General features: G+C 38.8%; 1 protein-coding gene across 9 annotated transcripts in view; it reads left to right on the top strand.

Annotated features, from left to right (window-relative positions):
• RYR2 (ryanodine receptor 2) overlaps positions 1–22,843 on the top strand; it is a 361,257-nt gene that overhangs the window by 133,652 nt on the left and 204,762 nt on the right. For all 9 annotated transcript variants that reach the window (XM_067464901.1, XM_067464907.1, XM_067464890.1 and 6 more), the window contains exons 4-6: positions 12,799–12,819; positions 17,124–17,138; positions 22,055–22,129. In XM_067464901.1, coding sequence (XP_067321002.1) covers positions 12,799–12,819; positions 17,124–17,138; positions 22,055–22,129 — 111 coding nt within the window. The remainder of the gene's footprint in view (positions 1–12,798; positions 12,820–17,123; positions 17,139–22,054; positions 22,130–22,843) is intronic.

The following is a 22,843-nucleotide window of genomic DNA, read 5'->3' as shown; positions in this document are numbered from 1 at the left end:
ACTTCTGTTCTTCATCCTATCCTAAGCCATTCCTCTTGGGACTTGCTTTTCAGGCCATTGATTGCCTATCTGTGAGCATGTTCCATTTTGTCAGTAACCTTGAAATATGGAGCCCAGATATGGACACAATATTCCAGGCATGGCCTGACCAAAGCAGGATAAGTTTATTAACCATATGAACTTTGACTTTTGGCAAACTGTGAATGAGAGACCTGCAAGTAGATTAGCGTAATGCTGTAATTTGCCTTGATCTGGACACTTTATTCTCATTGATGCTACTTAGAATTGTGTTTGGTTTTTTTGGCCACTACCAGCACATCATTGTCTCATATTCAGCTGATGACATACAAATACTCCTAAATTCTTTATGAAAAGAATTTAGGAGTTTTTGTATATCACCAGCTGAATATGAGCCAATGGTGTGTTGGTATTGGCCAAAAAAACAAACACAATTCTAAGTTGCATTGTAAAAAATACAGTGCACAGATATAGAATGGGCACCTTCTAGCCTGACAATAATAAAAAATAATTTTATTACTGTGAAGCTAGAAGGTGCCCATCCTATATCTGTGCATTGTATTTTTTATGTCTAAATATGGTACTGGAAGCAAGATTATTTCTAAACCTGTTTCTATTCTCTGGAGTATTATCTACTCCTCCTAGTCAGTTATAGAATGCTGAACAATACTGCTCATAGGATATAACCTTATGGCATCTTACTAATTGCTTCCCTCCAGGATTAATGTGATCCATTGGTGAGCACTCTCTGGGTCTACCTCAGACTGACAGTTTATTGATGTTCTAGAACCTTTCTCGGTATTAATGTTGAGCAGACTTGTCAGTAGTTGCCTTTTTCTCTTTTGAAAAGTGGAGGCAATGTTTGCACTCGTTCAGTCTGCCTGAACTGCTTCCCTTCACTGATAAGAGATTATGAACAGAGGCTCTGAGATTACACCTGCATGTTCATTTAGAATCCTTGAATGTTGTTCATCCAGCCTCAGAGTCTTGAATTCATTCAGGCTTCCTGAGCTGCCATTCTCTAGTTGCATTATTTGTTCTATTTCCACCAGCTTCAGACCAAGGAAATAGAAGGGCAAGGTTAAGAAAACCGAGAAAATGGTGGGGCCATTATGTAGAGAAAATTATGAAGCACAAAGCATCAAAGAGTGAAGATGAAACTATTCAACACCTACTTTGCTTCTAAATTTTTCACAAAGGAAAAGGTAGAAGCAAAGTAGGTATTGAATAGTTTTGCTTTCATTCTATGCTTGTTAGTGTTCCATCACCTTCTCCATATGTTGTTGTTCATTCGTTCAGTCGTCTCCGACTCTTCGTGACCTCATGGACCAGCCCACGCCAGAGCTCCCTGTCAGCCGTTACCACCCCCAGCTCCCTCAAGGTCAGTCCAGTCACTTCAAGGATGCCATCCATCCATCTTGCCCTTGGTCGGCCCCTCTTCCTTTTGCCTTCCACTTTCCCCAGCATAATTGTCTTCTCTAGGCTTTCCTGTCTCCTCATGATGTGGCCAAAGTACTTCAACTTTGTCTCTAGTATCTTTCCCTCCAGTGAGCAGTCGGGCTTTATTTCCTGGAGGATGGACTGGTTGGATCTTCTCGCAGTCCAAGGCACTCTCAGCACTTTCCTCCAACACCACAGCTCAAAAGCATCGATCTTCCTTCGCTCAGCCTTCCCTAAGGTCCAGCTCTCACATCCGTAGGTTACTACAGGGAATACCATGGCTTTGACTAGGCGGATCTTTGTTGCCAGTCTGATGTCTCTACTCTTCACTATTTTATCGAGACTGGACATTGCTCTCCTCCCAAGAAGTAAGCGTCTTCTGATTTCCTGGCCACAGTCTGCATCTGCAGTCATCTTTGCACCTAGGACTACAAAGTCTGTCACAGCCTCCACGGTTTCTCCCTCTATTTTCCAGTTGTCAATCATTCTTGTTGCCATAATCTTGGTTTTTTTGACGTTTAGCTGCAACCCGGCTTTTGCGCTTTCTTCTTTCACCTTGATTAGAAGGCTCCTCAGCTCCTCCTCGCTTTCGGCCATCAGAGTGGTGTCATCTGCATATCTGAGGTTGTTAATGTTTCTTCCAGCAATTTTCACCCCAGCTTTGCATTCATCCAGCCCCGCACATCGCATGATATGTTCTGCATACAAGTTAAAAAGGTTGGGTGAGAGGATGCAGCCTTGTCGTACGCCTTTCCCAATCTTGAACCAGTCTGTTGTTCCGTGGTCAGTTCTGACTGTTGCTACTTGGTCTTTGTACAGATTCCTCAGGAGAGAGACAAGGTGACTTGGTATCCCCATACCACCAAGAACTTGCCACAATTTATTATGATCCACACAGTCAAAGGCTTTAGAATAGTCAATGAAGCAGAAGTAGATGTTTTTCTGAAACTCCCTGCCTTTCTCCATTATCCAGCGGATATTGGCAATCTGGTCTCTCGTTCCTCTGCCTTTTCTAAACCCAGCTTGAACATCTGGCAACTCTCGCTCCATGTCTTGCTGGAGTCTTCCTTGCAGGATCTTGAGCATTACCTTACTGGCATGAGAAATAAGGGCCACTGTACGGAAGTTGGAGCAGTCTTTCGCATTTCCCTTTTTTGGTATGGGGATATAAGTTGATTTTTTCCAGTCTGATGGCCATTCTTGTGTTTTCCATATTTGCTGGCAAATGGCATGCATCACCTTGACAGCATCATCTTTTAAGATTTTAAACAGTTCAGCTGGGATCCCGTCGTCTCCTGCTGCCTTGTTGTTAGCAATGCTTCTTAAGGCCCATTCAACCTCACTCCTCAGGATGTCTGGTTCTAATTCATTCACCACACCATCATAACTATCCTCAATATTATTATCCTTCCTATACAGATCTTCTGTATAGTCTCGCCACCTTCTCTTGATCTCTTCAGCTTCTGTTAGGTCCCTGCCATCTTTGTTTCTTATCATACCAATTTTTGCCTGAAATTTACCTCCAATGTTTCTAATTTTCTGGAAGAGGTCTCTTGTCCTTCCTATTCTGTTGTCTTCTTCCACTTCCATGCATTGCTTATTTAAAAATAGTTCCTTATCTCTTCTGGCTAACCTCTGGAATTGCGCATTTAACTGGGCATATCTCCCCTTACTATCACTGTTTCCTTTTGCTTTCCTCCTTTCTTGGGCTACTTCCAGTGTCTCAGCAGACAACCATTTTGCCTTCTTGGTTTTCTTTTTCTTTGGAACGTACTTTGTTGCCGTCTCCTGAACAATGTCGCGGACTTCTGTCCATAGTTCTTCTGGGACTCTGTTTACTAAATCTAGTCCTTCAAATCTGTTCTTCACTTCCACTGTATATTCGCTAGGAATGTTAGTGAGATCATATCTAACTGGTCTGTGTATTTTCCCTGATCTCTTTAGTTTTATTCTAAATTGGGCAATAAGAAGTTCGTGATCTGAGCTACAGTCAGCCCCAGGTCTTGTTTTCACCGACTGGATGGATGTCCGCCACCTTTGGCTGCAAAGGATGTAGTCAATCTGATTTCGGTGTTGACCATCTGGTGAGGTCCATGTATAAAGCCGTCTTTTAGGTTGTTGGAAGAGAGTATTCGTTATACACAGCGAGTTTTCCTGGCAGAATTCTATCAGCCTGCGTCCCGCTTCATTTTGTTCTCCCAGACCATGCTTGCCTGTGATCCCAGTTGTCATTTGACTTCCCACCTTGGCATTCCAGTCTCCTGTAATGAAAATAATGTCTCTTTTTGGTGTATTATCCAGTAGGTTCTGCAGATCCTCATAGAACTGATCTACTTCTGCTTCTTCAGCAGCTGTGGTTGGGGCGTATATTTGGATCACTGTGATGTGGAAAGGCTTTCCTTGCACTCGGATTGAGATCATTCTGTCATTTTTTGGGTTGTATCCAAGCACCGCTTTAGCGAATTTCTTATTAATTATGAAGGCTACTCCATTTCTTCGATGTTCTTCTTGTCCGCAGTAGTAGATCTGGTGGTCATCTGATGTGAAGTGGCCCATTCCAGTCCATTTCAGTTCGCTGACCCCCAGAATGTCTATCTTTAGTCTTGACATCTCACCAATAACAACATCCAATTTGCCCTGGCTCATAGATCTTACATTCCAGGTTCCTATGGTGTGTTGATCTTTAGAGCATCGGATTCGTCGTTCACCTCCAGTACCGTCGGCCGCTAGCCTTCCTTTCGGCTTTGAGCTAGCTGCGTCATCACATCTGGGGCTAGTTGAACTTATCCTCTGCTCCTCCCCAGTAGCATTTTGGCCATCTTCCGACCTGGGAGTCCCATCTTCCAATGGCATACCGACATATCTCTGGTTGTACTGGTCCATTTAGTTTTCTTGGCAAGGATACTGGAGTGGTTTGCCATTGCCTTCCCCAGGGATCACGCTTGGTCTGACCTCTCTGCCACGACCGTCCCGTCTTGGGTGGCCCTTCACGGTTTCGCTCATGACATCATTGAGGTGCTCAAGCTCCAGCGCCCCGACAAGGCGGTGATCCTTTGCTGGAGCTTCTCCATATAGTAGCCCTATAATTTTCTTGGTCTTCTTTTTACAGTGAACATAGCTCCCAGTATAGGACACTTTCACAATGTCAGTTACCTTGTGTACATCAAGTGGTAACAATTCCAATTAAAGCCATTTTGAATTCAGTTTATAACCCAACAAAATCTGGAAAAATTAAAAACTGCAAGAAATTGTAAGGTCTTAGGTCATTCTTGATATATCAGATATATCAGATATAGTAGCCCCTGGTGGTGCAGTGGGTTAAACCCTTGTGCTGGCAGGACTGAAGACCGATAGGTTGGAGGTTTGAATCTGGGAAGAGCACGAATGAGCCCCCTCTGTCAGCTCCAGCTCCCCATGTGGGGACATGAGAGGAGCCCCCACAAGGATGGTAAAACATCAAAATATCCGGGCATCCTTTGGGCAACATCCTTGCAGATAGCCAATTCTCTCACACCAGAAGCAACTTGCAGTTTCTTAAGTTGCCCCTCACATGAAAAAAGATAAGAGACAAATGAGTATATGTACATGATCAGTAAAGTTTTTCTGAAGTTTGCTACAGAGCATTTCAAATCAAATCAAATCATTTATTTCAGTCATAGACCAGCACAGGAAATAGAGCATTTGGATGATCCAGAAGAGTATTGGGAGAATGCCATATGGTCAGGTGAAACCAAAGTAGAACTGTTTGGCAGAAACACAACTCGTCGTGTTTGGAGGAGAAAGAATGCTGAGTTGCATCCAAAGAACACCATATCTACTGTGAAGCATGGGGGTGGCAACATCATGCTTTGGGGCTATTTCTCTGCAAAAGTACCAGGGTGACATCTGTATACGTGAAAGAATGAATTGGGCCATGTATCGTGAAATTTGGAGTGCAAACCTCCTTCCATCAGCAAGGGCACTGAAGTTGAAATGTGATCCCAAGCACACCGCCAGGACAATGAAGGAGTGGCTTCATAAGAAGCATTTCAAGGTCCTGGAGTGGCCTAGCCAGTCTCCAGATCTCAATCCTATAGAAAACATTTGGAGGGAGTTGAAAGTCCATGTTGCCTGGCCACAGCCCCAAAACATCACTGCTCTTGAGGAGATCTACATGGAGGAATGGGCCAACATACTAGCAACAGTGTGTGCCAACCTTGTGAGGACTTAGAGAAAATGTTTGACCTCTGTCATTGCCAATAAAGTAGTGAGATGAACTTTTGTTATGGACCAAATACTTATTTTCCACTATAATTTGCAAATAAATTCGTTAAAATCAGACAATGTGATTTTCTGGATGTGTTTTCTCATGTTGTCCCTCATAGTTGAGGTCTACCTATGATGTCAATTACAGGCCTTTCTCATCTTTTAAAGTGGGATAACTTGTACAATTGGTATCTGACTAAATACTTCCCCTGAGGTTAGTACTATTGGCATATGATGAATCTATATGAGTACAGAATCCATGTTGGAGCATACCATAATAAGCCTAGCATTTTCTGAGTCAAATTACACTTGCTGACACTGAATTGCATTTACATTTTAATTTCTGTTTCCTTAAATCCTTTGAAATCTTTCCCTCATCTTCTTTTTGCTTTAGTCACTCTAGATAATTTGATGTCATGATACTGCCACCAACTCAATTCCAGATAATTTATGAAAAAGTTACAACTCAGTGGAAAGGGGAAAATGATTGCTTTCACAATGGAAGGCTGTAAACACTGTGGTTCTCCAAGGATTTGCATCAGGACTTGTGCTTTTTCAGTTTGTTCATAAATGACCTGGAGTTCAGAGTGAATAGTGTAGTGGCAATGCAAATTATATAGAACAAAAACTGGCAGGTTGCAAAAGAATTTAGTTTTGTGTAGGCAAGTGAAGTGAATGCACCCTGGGGAAAAAATCCTGACTTCACATGTATGCTAATGGGGTCATTAGCTCAATACAAATGTCAATCCAGTGTGTGGGTGTTGTGAAAAAGGGCAAATTCCTTGCTAGGGGTTGGTAACATTTACAAAAATGAAAGAAAACTGTCAATATCATACTTTCATACAAATCTATGGTTCGGTGTGATTTTTTTCACATGCTGAGCATTCCAAGTTTAAAAAGGATAGCAATCACGGGAAAAGATGCAGAGAAAAGAAACCTTCTATGGTAAAAGTTTTAATAGAAGTGTTAAAAAATATGCAGCCTAAATACCTAAAGGCACTAAATGCTCTCTGATCTTGAAAACTAAGCAAGGCCGTCCCTAGTTAGTACTTTGGGTGAGACACTGCCAACCAGTACCAGATGTTGTAAGGCTATATTTCAGAAGAAGGGACTAGGCAAATCATACCTGAGCATTCCTTACCTAAGAAAAGTCAACAGAAACCACAGGGTTACGATTTGAATTCCCATCATGAAATAAAAGCTCTAAAGAGCAATTTCCTGACCTTTTTATTAATAAGAACATCTGGAATAACCTGTGAACAAAACGCCATTAAGGGACATGTCTCTTGGTTTTTAATCCAACTAGTGAGAACTGTCTCTGGGCTAGTTGCTGCTTCCTCTGACCACCTCAAAGGACACATGGGCCCCCAAGATCCTGAAGGCCATCGAAAATCCTTTGACTTCACCTCTCAGCCGATCATAACTGGAAGGCCATCCAGAAAGGCGCTTATCGTTCCTCTGTAAAGATTCTCACTGTTGACTCCTATTTCAGCCCTTTGTAGTTAGAGGGAATTAGCATTTAATGTACAGTTTTGTGAAGGGTCAGTCTAAACAGCCTCTTTCCCTTTAAGCTACTTTCTCCCTGCCCCTTTAAGAATCCTGCCAAGGGTGGAGTCCCAGGCAAAACTCTTTTTTGATGAACCAGCCAGAAGTGGAAGGTGAGGAGAGAAGAAGGCCAGAAAGGTTGACAAAATAGCAAATCCAGGTGGAGTTATGTTGTAGCCAAGTCAGAGACTTCAAGTTAAAGTAAAAGTTAGTTCAAGTCAAGCACTACTCTAAAGACAGAAAGATACAAAGAAGAGAAGAAACAGAAGAGAAGTTAAGTAACTCAGAGCCCCTCTCTCAAGGACTTTAATTCTCTTCCAAGGACTGTGTCAGTTAGACCCGGGATGAGAAAGGGGTTGACTCTCTTTTCGGTTATTAAGTGTCCTCCATCTGTTTCCTGCGCAACCAGTTCACCTTCCAAGCAGTAAGCCTGAGGACAGAAGGACGCTCCCGCCTAAACCTCACAGTTTTTGAGTGAGACCCCTCATTCCAGCCCCAAGGGTAGCTCCCTTTTCAGGCTCCCACTTCCAAAAACCTATCCGGAACTGTTATGGAACACCCTAGAAAGGGGGGTGCCATATTGCCTAAAGGACTATTTCACTTTTACCATGCTACCAAAAGGGACAGGCATCCACCTAGTCCCTTTTTCTCCACTAGGCTGGCCAACATGCTCTCTATTATCTTTTAAATCAATCACATAGAGAACATTTCCCTCCTCCAAGAGGTGTATTCCATTGGCCCTATACAACTCTGGGCATTTGAGCACAGTCTCCACATGGAGGATTACCCAGCCCCCAGTTGCCCCATGGCAATTCTCAGCTTGCGGTTGACTTTCTGTCTGGCCAAATCAATACCAGAGGGCTGGTAAAGGAGGACAGTCATACTGTGTATCCTCAGTAAATACAGCTTAATTTTACTGTAGCATCTTTGTAGGCAAATGTAGGACTTCATTGGACAGGCGGGGGGAAAGTGGGAAAGAGCGAAGGAAACTGTTTTACCATGTTTCCTACTGTCTTTCCCCATCTTCTGGAATGACCAGACACCCCAGGTTCTTTCTCTGTCTTTTCCCATCTTTCCCCATCTTTCCCCCGCTTTCTCAGGTTTGGAGTCAGGTAACACTTGGCTCCTGCAAACAGACATGTGCTGGGGAAACTGAGCCCTATGGAGTCCCACTGGAAGTGTCCTTACATAATTGATGTCTTCCATGGGACTGCAAAGTACATGGAAGTGAGCCAGAACTCAGGTTGATGAAGTCCATAGATGGCTAATCCTCCTCAAGGAATCCTGTATTATCATGTCACAGGTAAACATTGATGGTTAATCCTTCTATAGCCATGAATGTTTTCCTACAACAAGGCCCTACAACTGTTTAATGCGGTTAGTAGCTAGCTTCAAACTCTGGTGGCTAGACAACAAAAGCATAAAAAACCCCCCACCCAAAATCGTGTTCTGTGGTTTGTGTAATCATTGTCCAGGCCTCAAACTGGTTCCAGGATTTTCTATGTAATCACCTGCACAGTGAAACCATATGCTTTAATATTGGTTTGAAACTGACTCAAGTGGTCAGTATAGATATATACAAGGTTAATAGCAGCTGCTACTTGAAGCCCTTACTGAACATGTGTACACAGCAAACATAAAAAGGGGCAAGTAGATAAACCTCCCTTGCCAGTTTCTACAGCAAATTGAAAAAACAAAAACAAAACATACATCTATAAATCTGACAACCAAAATAGAATCATAAGAAAAGTGAAGATAAAAGGAAATAAATCATCCTTGGATGCTTTTTCAAAAAAGCTTCAAGTTATCTGTAGATAGTTCCATATATTTTTATTTACTTATACATGGCTCATTAGATCTTGCTGCTTTATTTTGCATGAACATATTTGTCAATTTTGAATACATTTTTTGCTAAATCTTGTTGAACTGTTGTTCTTTTTTTTTTTTTTTAGGGGGGTCTGCCTCTACTAAGCTCTCCTCTTATTTCTGCCTCTGATACCAGAATTTCTCTTAATGCCCAAGAATGCATATTGTGTTAGCTAAAGGATTTCTGTATTACACAATGAATCTGAATTGTGGCAGAGAGAGAAAAAGATGTAATTTTTCACACAGCACAGGCATACCTTAGGAATTTATTAGCACAAGGAAGGTATATCAGGCTGTCTGTTTTCACAGCTTCAGAAGGGATTAAACATACTCCTGTAGGATAAGCTATGAGTGATTGATATATATGATACAGTGTTAGTGACAGAATTCCCCTGTAGCTGAGCAGGGTTATCATATTCATAGCCAACTGGCTGGAAAGCAGTGACAGATTGGTTGGGTAGACTGGTCTTGTTCAAATCCAGCACAACGTTTTTCTCTTTTTTTTCTTTTTCTAAATCTTAAAACATGGTTTATGTGAATGGCCTAGAGACTCATGTTCACTGACTCTTAAAAAGCATGTATTCAGGACTGTATGACACATACCCCAATGTCTTAATGTAACTACTGAAAGAACTGATTTTCTTAGTGGAGTGGGCTCCAGGATACCCCCAAAACATGCCCTGAATGGTTCAAACTCAATAATCTCCCAAAACCAGTGTTGTGTGTGCGTGGGGGGGGGGGGGGGGAGTTAGAAGATTCCATCATACATTGCATCACAAGTTGATGTTGCTGTATTTGTGATGTTGGATCTTGGTCTCATGAAATAAATCTTGTTCCCATTAGACCCTATTTATATGCCATCCTGAACACCAAACCTTGAGCTGTGGCATGAAAATTTCCAAATGTTAGTCTGATGTTTGAATTTCAGAAAGTGAAATAAATGGCAAAGCATCATTTCTAATCATTGAAGAGAGTAAAATAGGATCAAAATCAGAATCATATTACTTTGATTGTTATCATCATGCCTAGAAATGTATCTGAACCATCTCTTAGACCCTGCTAAATATTTAGGTAGGCTGAGATATTAAGGAAAGTAGGGCGTGATTTCCACTGAAGCTTCAATTGTGTTCCATACTTCTCTAGACCTGGGAAACATGGAATTTAAACATTGTACCAACTTTTGTTCTAATCACAGTTTGGAATCCAATATTGGATCCAAATATATACTCAATCACTACTGTATTCTGCATTGGTCTGATCTCACAGGAATACTATGTCCAGTTCTTGGCACCACAAATAAAGGCAGAGACTGACAAGTTGAACATGTCCAGAGGAGGGCAACCAAAATGGTAAATGCCTGCAAATCAAGTTCCATTAAGAGAAGCATAGTGATCTGGGTAGTTTTAGCCTGGAGAAAAAAAGATTAAGAGACACTGATATCATATTGAAGATGGCAAAAGCTTGTTTTCTGTTGCTCCAGAGTCGAGGATAGGCATGCCCAAATTCCAGCCCAGGGGCTAAATGTGGCCCACCATTACATTTCCACCAGCCCTCTCCCTTCAGGCCTCTCTCCCTTGCTTCATTCCTCCCTCTCCTCTCTCCCTTCCTTGATTTCATCCCCCCCTTTCTTGACTTCCTTCCTCTCTTTGTTTGTTCCTTACTTCCTTGTTGGAGATCAGGGCCCTGGAAAAGGTGGGCTCCTCAGGAAGAGAGAAAGAGAGATGGCGGCCTTTTGAGTCCCTTCACCTCAATTAAGCGTTTCCTTTACCTTGGGTGGCTCCAGCCTCAGGCATCCTGCCCCAGTGGCCCCTTGTTTCTCTCTCTCTTCCCCTGCAACCTTTTCTTTATTTCTTTGCAAAGGAAGGCTCCCCAATTGTTCTGCTTGCCTCAGGCACTTGCTCCTGCTACATGGCCAGGAAGGGCACACTCTGGAGGCCGAACACCTGCCTGGCTTCCCTCTCTCGCTTCCTTTTCCACCCAACCTTCGTCCCATGTCGCTGCGCTGCATTTTCCAAAAAGGCTGTCCTTCACTGCGGCTCCTCCCTGGGGAAGAAAAGGGGAGAGCTAGACAGCAACTATAATCCCTCTTACCACAATCAAAGCCTTCCTGACAGAAGGCCATGCCATGTCTGCTATAAATCCTTCAGAAAAGGAGACTGCACCAGATTCTGAAGCAGTATATGCCACTGTATGAAACAACTTGAAGGCACACAACAACAACCCTAATTAACTTGACTCTCTCATCAGCCAAAAGCAAGCCCACACTTCCCATTGAAAAATTGGTACATTTACATTGGTTAAAATAGTTCTTTGTTTTATATATTTTATTGTTCTTTTATGGTTTTTACACTACAAATAAGGCATATGGAGTGTGTTTAGGAATGTATTCACGTTTCTTTTTTCAAACTATAGTCTGCCCCCCCCCCCCGCCCCAAACAGGCTGAGGGACTGTGAACTGGTCATCGGTTTAAAAGGTTTGGACACCCCTGGACAAAGGACTCAAACTACAGGAAAACATTAGAAAGCAATTCCTGACAGCAAGAGCTGTACAGCAATAGAATATGCTGCCTCAAGGTGTGGTGGGGTCTCCTTCTCTCAAGGCAATGTTTCGATTGTGTATTTCTGTGTCACAGTAGTCTCTTCCAATTCTATGATTCTTTGTCTACAGTTGACTATCTGCTTTTGTTTTCTGCTAGTTCAGAACTCATATTATTCTGCAGATACTTTTGTAGGTAAAAGAAGAGTAGCAAGATCTGCTTTTGTTGATTCACATGTCACACTAAATATTATGGTTTGTAAACTGTATTCTCATCCAAAGAAACATAGTGAAGAACTATGACTTCTGGCAATCTTAGTTTCCATGCTGTTTTCTTCTTCCTTCTGAGAGTGAGTGCATATGTGCACACTCAGATTGGCATATGTGGGGACTCCTGTTGTCATCTACGTTTTGGAAGCTGGTAAAAAGAGCAGGAAGTGATAGGTGCTGAAAATCTCACATTGTGCTTTTATATCTATCAAGAAAGCTCTGATGCTTCCATATGTATACAACATTCAAAATAGTCTGCAATATTACTCTGTATCCGCCGTAGCTTCAGTTCACAAAGAACTTGAAAGTGTTGTATAAAAAACAAAATAATCTGTGGGAAATGAGTTTATAATCTATTCCAATATAATATACATTTTTTGTTGAAAATATTGTTTGATTTTATTTTTGCTTCTCCTCACATTTCTTTTTTTTAATCTGTCATATCTATTATATTTGTGAGCCTGTGGGCAGGGATTGTTTTCCCCCCCAGTATATACCCTTTGTTTATAAAATTCCAAATGTTAAATAACACCACCACCAACAACAAGAACAAAATACAATTATGATGTTGGTGGTCATTCAGTTGATGGTAGGTAATTCTACCTACCAAACTTGCAGAGAATTCCTCAGTAGCCCCAATGATGGTAATGATAATGGGACCTTGAATTGACACATATAAAATCACTTCTGAACAGTTCAAATAATAGAGACAAGGGAAAAGGAAGAAAGGAACAGAAGGCAAGAATCCTGTTACATTAGTGAAAATATACTATCACAATATTTGATTTAGCTCAATAATAATTAATGACTTTCTATCAGTGTTTGGATTCCACGTATCATGCTGAATAACAAAATACTCATTTCTTTTCTTTCTACAGCTAGTTGATATGGAAAAATGGGTATGTGTTTTGGAATTGCTTGATCCCAAATAATCCTTGTTTATCACAGAGTTGTAACTGTCTGTCTAAATATTTTTGTGTCTCACTGCACAAATTTGCTAAGCTCAAAGCAAAATTTTAAAGTGATTTTCTGACAGTAGCCATACTATTAGATTTCTAAATCAATGTTCATATCTTTTGATGATAATACACAAGTATTAGTCTTACAATTGTAATTTATCATTGTGTACTGCATTAGCCCTATAAAAAGGGTTCTGCCTTGAAATTTTGAGCCTTGCAATTTCACCTCTAAATGTACATTGTTGACACTTCTTGTTGTTTCATTGTCTCTACTTGTCTTAATAGAGCAATGCATGCAAATACCGTAATCCTTTCTATATGTTTGTATAAGAGACCTATTGCTTTATTCCTCAAATGCAGTGCCTATCAATCTCTTCTGGAGCTTAATATACACTGCTAACTGTGTTAATTGCTTAGAATTATGCTTATTTATTTTAAAGTAATGATTTTTCAAATCTTTCAGTATATTTACTTCTGTATTTAGTATTTGTAACAATATCATGAATTAATGTAAACTGCTTCGTGTTCTTGTGGTCAAAGATAAAGAACTATTATTAGTCAGGAAAAGCCAGTATAGAAGTTTGAAGAAATGGTTTCAACTTTACTCACATGTCTTCCATTTGTCCGTGTGCATGTAATTTTGTCAGTATTTAATTATGTTTAGAAATGTAGGCATGCAAGTAATATTTAGTAGACTGTCTTGAGCATGTATACTTTTTATTGTGAAAGTTAAAGTCTTTGTATTTGAAGTCTGTTGCATTTTTTTTTAAAAAGACAGAAATCTATTCTGGAAGACTCTGTATCTGCTTAATTCGGTGGTTTTGTATGGATTGTTATGTGGTTAAGTTTGTTCTTTCACATTATTTGGTTTCCTGTGCTGTAATGACTTAATCGTCCAGTTTTCTTTTCAGACTCTGCTGTTTTATAATCTTTTCCCAACAATTTGAAAATGAATTAGTTGAATTCTTCATTGATATTTCTATATCTTAGTACTGATATCACCAGTGAAAATTTACTCAAAATATAAACATACATGGTCTGCAACTAAAACAGTTAAACATTTAACCATCTGAAGAGAATGGTAAAATAAAAGATCCTCTCCTAGGGCTAAAACAATAAACACTATTTAGAGTAAATCCATTGAAACTGTGGCTTGAATTACCTGTGAATGAGGTGTTTCTAAATGTAGAATTAATGCAGTTTAATAGCACTTTAACGGCAATGGCACAGTGTTATGGAATCCTTGGAGTTGTAGTTTTGCAGAGTCTTTAGCTTATTCTGTGAAAGAGTGCTTGAGCCTCACCATTCTACAACATTTACAATTCTGTATTATGAGCCATGTCAGTTAAAGTGGTGGCAAACTGTATTAGTTCTATAGTGAGACACCCTAAGAAATTCTATTAATGTAAATGGATCTACTCTAACTTGGAATGATGTTGCATTTAGCCCTTACTCCAGCCTGGAGACCCTGCTCCCTTCAGAGTATGAATTAGGTAGAAGAAGTGCATTTCTTTATACTTTATGGAACTCCCCTGCATTTGAAAACTCATTCTTAGTGGCATTGCCAGCTATTTTAAAAACTTTATTATTTAAATTTTTTTTGTAAGAATTGGAGATGGAGCAGACTTGTTTTCAACTGCTACATAGACTATGATGCGTATACATTTTAGAATTAATGCAGTTGGACATCACTTTTACTTCCATAGCAAGTGCTATGGAATTATGGAAGCTGTGGTTTTGCAAGGTCTTTAACCTTCTCTACCAAAGACTGCTGGTGTCTCACCAACTACAGCTCTCCTTAACAGCAGATGTCACAGGGCCATCGGCTTTTTTCACCTATTTCTTCCAGCGCTTGGCTCCTTATATGACCATGGAGGCTGTCAAATTACTCATATCACCAAGAGTTGCTTGAGTATTTTGCCACTCTGGTGTCCTGGCATTTGCAGTAAACCATTTGACATTGCTGTGCCAGTATTTGTTATTCTTTTTTATTTATTATGAACCTATTAGTTGCAAAATAAAAGTCTGTTTTCCTAGTATGTGAAATAATAATCACAGATCAAGTAAAAGTAAGAGTGGATTGTGAAAACATTACATCTCATTTGTTTTTGTTTTTTGTATATATTTATAGAGCCTTTTAGTGTAAGCAGATTTTTTTTAGAGAAGATGATATCTACAGAATTTTGTGACTAGCAGTACTAAAAGGTAGCTGATATCTGAAAAACAACAAAAAAGCTACAGGAAATGACATAGTAAATGGAGCTGTGCACTAAAATAAGCAAACAAGCAAACATGTAAGCTAACGGGATTCAGGATAGAGGGCATTCTACATGACAGTAAATTTAATATTTGAGAACTTGGAAACAAATAGCAATATCAAATGCCTTATTCCTTATTCATTGCTCTACCATTTGGTTTATTTATAATTAAATACAGTGCTTAGAATTGTAGCCGCAATTCTTTTAAAAAGAGGGTTTCTGTAAAACAGTGATGTAGAATATCTTGATTGACCTAGATGAGCTGATGTAAGAAACCCTGTGATAAAGCTGAGTATGATTGCCTTAGGAAACCAAAACAGTGATCACTAGCAAGATGTCAATATATCTATATTAAAACAATAAGAGAACCATACAGAATCCATCATAAACATGCGGAGGTGGCATGGATCAAAGGGCCAAGACCACTTTGGCCCTGCTGCATCATAACCCTACTTTCCTTGTGGCTGTCACATATCCCTGATGGTCACAGAGCTCAATGAGAACTCCTGGTCATTGTTAGTGTCTGATGCTGACATTAGCAGAGGTACCAATGTGGTCAGGAAGAAGGAGGGAGCCAATCCCCCATCTTCCTGTTGTGTGGGTGCCTCTACTGATATAGGCATGGGGTGCCTGCAGTAGCCAGAAACTCATAGTGCTCTGTATCCACCTCGGAGTGGTGAGGATGGCAACAGGGCCCAATTCATTGCTTTTTCCCCCTGCAGGGAACGAGGGATGGCACAGTGGCCTGTATGGACAGTGGGCCAGTATGAATTAGACTTGGTCTTGCTGTCCACACTGTGCCAAAGCCTTGGTGCATCCCTTGACTTTTCTTATCATGGGGATGTACTGGGTTAACCTGGTTTACCCTGCAATAAGTATCGGGCATGACAAAACTTTATGGAGATCGCCAGGAACTGATACCTAGTGAGGCCGGCTATTAAGTCCACATAGATGAGCCCTAGGAAAGAATATATTGCTTTACGTCAATATAAGTCATCTTTAGATATTTTATCAGCATAGCAGTTTGATGCATAATGTGCCAGATGGGTAATAAAGAAGAAGAAGGCTTATATGATGTCACAGACAATTACAAAATAAACGAATTAGACCTTATTGTAAGTGTTTGCTAGTCTGGAGAAGCTATGGGCATGAATGAATATTAATTACTGTTTTGAAAGAAAATAGTTTATCCACTTGTTATTTTATTATAATTTAGCCCATAGCATTCAGAGGCACCGAAGTCTGTTACAGAACCTTTAAATATCTTTTTACAGATTATGACATTGTTGTTATTTAAAACTCATCTAAACACAGTATTAATAACTTGCTCTTTGAAAACTGCTTGCCTGTTTTGAAGCAATTTTTCAAAATTCTTGCACATAATTTTTAGGATTTCTTATTAAATTTTCTTTACTTCAGGCTGCTTTTTTTGTATTTAAAAACTGTTTAAACCAGTCAGTACCAGGCCCGTAGCCAGGATTTCGTTTCGGGGGGGGGGGTGAATTTTTTTCAGGGGGGGTTGGGGGGGGTTGAGTTTCGGGGGGGGGGGGCTGAGTCTGAGTGAAAGAGGGTCTAGCCTAGCAAACCTTTTGTATCATTACCCCAATACCCCATGCATATGGGATATATTGATTATGGTGATCAGATCATGATATGAATAAACATAACAGTTTAAATAATGCACCAGTAAGGCCTTTTCGCGAACCACCATGAGAATTTCAGGGGGGGGGGGGCTGAAGCCCCCCGAGCCCCCCCCCCCCCCCCCCCGGCTACATGCCTGGTCAGTACTGTTCTGTACATTTCAATATTTGATTTTGGGGAAGATTGGTTTGAAAAAAATGGTTAATATTTCTTTATAGTACTCAGTATAGGAATAAAATTAATGTTACCCTCCACAATAGAAAAAGAAAACAACGGAAAAAAATACAAATGCATGGTAATATATAATGTTTTCATCTTTTCCCCCTCTTCACTATGGCACTGCAGAAATTTATGATGAAGGTAAGCTTTAAAAAGATTGGTTTATTATTTTAGATTTTCCTCATCAAGGAGGTTCTGTTTACAGTTCTCAAAAATATTGTAAAATGACAGTAACATAATGAAGTAAATACAGAGAACTAGTTTCAAAAATCATGGTCAATTACTCTTTCTGTGACTTGAAAGCACTATGGTATCATGAGGCTGTTACATTAAAGTAACCCTTCGACATGGAACAGATCGTCCATGGCACTATGTCCTCTGTTTTATATTCAATGAAATTTTTTTCCTACTCACATTTATTTAGTGAGAAACTGTTGAAAAAATGGAGGCTGCAACACTGAGTGGTACCTTTCAGCGGCAATTGCATCTCCTATGGGAAGGATTTCTTCTGTCTATGTTTCGTCAGTATTTCCTGAAGCAATACTACTTATGTCAACCCCCCCTAACATTGCAAATGATATGTTCTATAAGTGCTGATTATAAGCTTATTACAACTGTTTTGAGACAATTTGTGTTTCTTCTCAGAATGTTTAGTCTTTGTTTATAAAAATTCTATAAGACATTTTACAAATAAATTGCATCAGTTGTCACTCAAATCAGACCTCACAACATTTTTTAAGGATTTGAGGGGCCCAAGTCTGCTATGCTACCCTTTTTTTACCTCAATAATTAAGGCTTATTGTTGATGCCTTTGTAAGTTTAGCCTTTTTACATCTGTTACAAAAAAGTGATACCTTCTTCTATACTGTTCTTCAAGATGATCAGATTGATAGCATTAGATTGGGAAAGGTTTAGCTAAGAAAACATGATATAGGAAGAGAAGAGGAATGCAGATAGAGATAAGGAAGAAATGTGATTATTTTTCTTACATTTGTTGTTAACTGCCATCAGATTGTCTTTGACATGGTGACCCTTGAATGAGAGACCCCCAAGGTCATCCTATCAACAGCCCTGGACACATGTCTTGCAAACTCAGGAGCACAGTTTTCTTGTTTGAACCTATCTATTTGTAATCCAGTCTTCCTCTTTTCCTACTTACCAAGCATTATTGTCTTTTTTCGTAAGTCTTGTATTTCCATTATATGCCCAAAGTATGACGGTCTGTTATTTGTTTGGACATTAAGACATTGGGGGAAAATTCAAGTTTGGCCCATTTTGGTCTAGGACCCATTTATTTCTATTTTTTTTTTTTGCAGTTCGTGGTATCTGTAGAATTCTCCTCCAGTGCTACATTTCAAATGGGTTGATTCCATTAGATTTCATGCTACGTCTTTACACTTGTCATACTTGTCTAGTTCTTTCACACCCATACTCAGTCCTCCAAGTCTTTATATGAGTTTTTGACTTCAGTTTCTATTCTGATTAATGATCTAGTCAAGGTATAGAAAATCTTGATTTATTGCAATATCTTCATTGTTTCTTTAAAGTTAAATAAGTAATCTTTCTTCATTATTTTTATTTTCTTATTGCTCATCTGTAAACCTGCTTTCTCATTTACTTTCTTGACTTTCTTCAATAACTGTTCCCAGTCTTTGCTGTCTTCTGCTAGTTGTTTCATGTCCTAAATTGTTGATGTTCCTTCCTCCATTTTTTCATGCTTTCTTTCTCCAGGTCTAATCTTGCGATCAGTTTCTTTCTGAACTCCACATCGACTCTTTCATTTTATTTTCCTTCTGTGTTTGTAATTGGAGTATAAACTTGGATCATGCTTATATTTGTGGTTTTTCCTGAAGTTCTTTTTTATATCATTCTCTCAGAGTTTGCATTATATCCTTCTTTTGCTGCACCTCTCCTCACTATATTCCACCCACTTCTTTGATTTTCTTTTCTTAAGTAAAACATTGGGTAATTATCCAACTGAATATCCTGTTTTTGTCCATTTGAAATCATGTTCATACATTCAATTTCTTATTTTACTATGTGTAGCTTCTCTTACTCAGGTTTCTTGCATTTCATGTTTCTATAATATGTGTTGGTCAGCTTCTGCTGAATGCCATTAGCTCCAGTGCAATTCCTAATTGTTCTGCGCTGTCCTCCTGACCCTTGGAATATCATCTTCTGGCACCATTTATTATTTCATTTTGGATTGTTTCATCATAGGGTTTTCACAATAAAAGATAAAAAGAGAGTTTATCATGCCTTCTTTGCTAAAGTACTAACCGGAGTTAGCTATTGGGATCCTGCCATTGTCTCTGAACAGTTTTCTGCCATATCATGCCCCCCGTGCCCCACTACTGCTGTTGTCAGTAGCTGTTTGCACATTTAAGTTGCCTCCCCTGCAAAAGCCTGTCTGATATGGAAGCCTAGTCCAGCAGCACTGCATAGCCTCTTACCTCACAGGGGCTTTACCTTTGATGGGTATTACATTAGTGTCATATTAGATGAATTTAATTTTGACAATGGGAAATAATAGTGATATTGTGTTGATTGTTAATAATGGAAACTGAATTCACACATGTGAATTCACATGCCTTTTTATTTGCTTGTTAGCTAAAGGAAATATAAAATCATATCAAAACGAGCATATTTCTGCAAATACTTGAAATGTAATGTTTGTAATAGAAGCACTATTTCTATTTCACAGGCAAAGGGAAAAAATGAATGCAAGGCTGTACAAATAGGATTGATGTGATTACAAATTTATTGAACATTTGGAATATCTTTTAAAAAATCCATACAAACCAAGCTGTTGCTTGGAATATAAACCATATATTCTATTTTAAGTAGAATTGATGCTTTAAATAAATATATGCTTCTAGCTATATATTTGCTTTTGCCATTTCCCAGCAGATCAATTGCTCAAAAATCTAAAAAAAAAGTCAGCCAGATTGCATCATAGTGATGCTTATCAAATTCTTTTGAATAGAGGCAATAACATACCCCTTTTTAATGAAACATATGAAGGAAACTCATTTAGATGATTTATTCAAAGCTTTTCTTTTGCTTATTTGACTTTCATGAGCTACACCTTGAAAGCAAATGTCCCTGGAATTTGTTAGGGGGTTCTATTTTCTTCCATACTATTGTACATATAATACACAGATTATATATTATAAGTGAGGCGCTGTATACTTTTGCTCTGCCCTTTATTCACTGTTGAAAGTTCAATTTGCTATCACAGACTGTGAATTTGTACCTGTCCAACTTACATACAAATTCTACTTATAAACAAACCTACATAACCTATCATGTTTGTAACTTGGGACTGCCTGTATACTAAACAGGAAGCTAGCTTCAAAGAAGAATCCCACCATACCTAAGTTTGAAATAATATAAAACTATCTATATAAATAAAAATGTAATGTTCGTTTGTGGGATTAATATAACTGAAAAACCACTGGACGAATTGACACCAAATTTGGATAGAATACATCTATCAGGCCAACAAGTGACCATCACTCATAAGAACATTGAAAAACACAGCAGAAGAGACTTAAAAAGTAAAAAGAAAACATTACAATGCATATATAGAACCTTATATATACACATATACACATATACACAGACTGGACCACAGCAACGCGTGGCAGGGGATGGCTAGTATATAATAATACAACTTTATTTATATACCATCCTATCTCCCAGAAGAGACTCAGGGTGGTAAACAGCAAAGTCAGCAAACATTCAATGCCATCCAAAAGAAAAAAAAAACATAAACAAATAGCTATCCCACCCAAAACCCTGAGACTTGAGCAGGGTTTTTTGATGATAGAGTACTTGGAGGTCTCTCATTCAAAGGCCCCCCACTTGACTTGACAGCAGGTAACAACAACAATGTTTCAGAGTTCCTTGAAAGTGATGAAGGATTGAGCTGCACTGAGTGGATCATGATGATGTTTACTAGGACTTTCAAAGAGTCTTTGGCAAATACTCGCACTCAAGATTTGTGAGCTAACATGCCAGAAATGAAAAAAGAGAAATTGTATTATGCCTTGTTTGCTGGTTAAAGAACAAAGACAAAACAATCCCAAGAATAAAAGGTTGGTTTTAGCAAGGAAGCAATGTCTCCAGTCCTGACAATCTGCACTGAGTGAAGGGTGATCGGTTACATCAGTACATGGAAAACATCTAGCAAATGACAGCAACTGGCCCACAAAAGGATTGTGAGATGAAGGATACTTCAAGTAAAATGTCAATCTGGTTTCTGGCTGCCTTGGAGAAGGCAAATTCCACAGTGACCATAATTTGAACAGGTATTGAAAATCAAACTGGTGTGACCATGCTTGGAATACTGTATATAGTTCTGACCACAGCACCTGAAAAAAAGTTCTCAAAGAGCTGGAATAACATTATGTAGAGGCAAGACATTTGGAGCTGTTTAACTTAGGAAGAAAAAAAAGAAAGTTAGGGAAGACATAATCATTTTTTTTTAAAAAAACCATGAGTCTAAAATTATGTATCAATTGTTTTTAACATTTGTGCTCTTTTAACTGATATTATGCTGTTCTGATTCATATTATGTATTTGTGACTGATGTTACATGCTTTTAATTGGTGTTGTATGTCATGTTGTATTCTGGTTCTGTTGTTCCCTGCCTTTATCCATAGAAATAGGTGGGTAAGAAAGAAATATTATTTTGCTTGTTTTGTTAACATACTAAGAAAATTGATAGGAGGAATTCCCCACTGCCATAGTATTAGAACTTTAAATTGAGTGGTAGAAGATTCAGAACAGAAAAGGAAATATTGCTTTGTTGAGAAGAATTTCTTCATTTGAGTCTGGGAGGAAGCCTGTGTATAAATTGATATATAGAAGAAAGCAAGCAAGCAAGCAAAGATGCAAGCAAGAAAAGAGAAAAGAGATGTTTCTTATAAGCGTATGCATACCATTGTTTGAACAGAACGCTGGGTTAAATAGGACTTTGATCTTGTCAAACATGGATTTTTAAAATACATTTTATGACATTATTTTGATTAAACTCTTGTTGATTCCTACAGTCTGCTCAAGGTGGCGGTCATCGGACGCTCCTTTATGGGCATGCAATATTGCTGCGCCATTCTTACAGTGGTATGGTATGTATGAAATTAATGTATGATGATGATGATGATGATGATGATGATGATGAGATACTTGGCACATTTTCTTTCTGTGTGTTAGAATTAGGGAGCTGCATCTACAATGTTACAGAACTTATTATCTATTTCTGTGATTGCAAAGAACCCATTCTACTGCGACAATTTATTTTCAGTGCAGCTTCCTTTCATATATACCAATCTAAATGGCATTTTACTGCAGTTTATTAAGGACTGTTAACTTAAATTTTGTGTTACATAAAATTCATGTATGTAGACTGCAGAACAATTTTGGGTTTACCAACTTTTAAACATTTGATTTAATGACTGTTTGTTTATATGTTTGAATATACTAAACCACTGAAATTTAGTTCTGTGAGGGTATATCTTCTTTTTCTGTAATTCCTTGGAGTGGTATTTTATATAAAAGCATTAAATTTGGTTAAAGTTGTAGACTCTTTGATTTATCAAAGTAGTAGTGTTAAAGAAATTATGTACAAAATTTCTCAGAAATAATTAAGTGATACTAAAGTGTTTGTATGCACATATTGCAAACAATGAGGGATGCTATACTTGAAAGTTTAATTATAGTTCAAGTATTTTGTAGACTGTTTTAATTATGAACCTTTAAAAATAGAACGGTTTCTTTAATTTTTTGTACTTTTGGAAATGATTTTAGTTGGCCTTTGTTTTATAAATAAAATGTTGTCATTT

The sequence above is a fragment of the Anolis sagrei genome, chromosome 1 (genome assembly GCF_037176765.1).
Source record: "Anolis sagrei isolate rAnoSag1 chromosome 1, rAnoSag1.mat, whole genome shotgun sequence".
In the NCBI taxonomy this organism is placed as follows: domain Eukaryota; kingdom Metazoa; phylum Chordata; class Lepidosauria; order Squamata; family Dactyloidae; genus Anolis; species Anolis sagrei.
The sequence above is the reverse complement of the archived record's forward strand: the minus strand, read 5'-3'. Positions and strand labels throughout refer to the sequence as shown.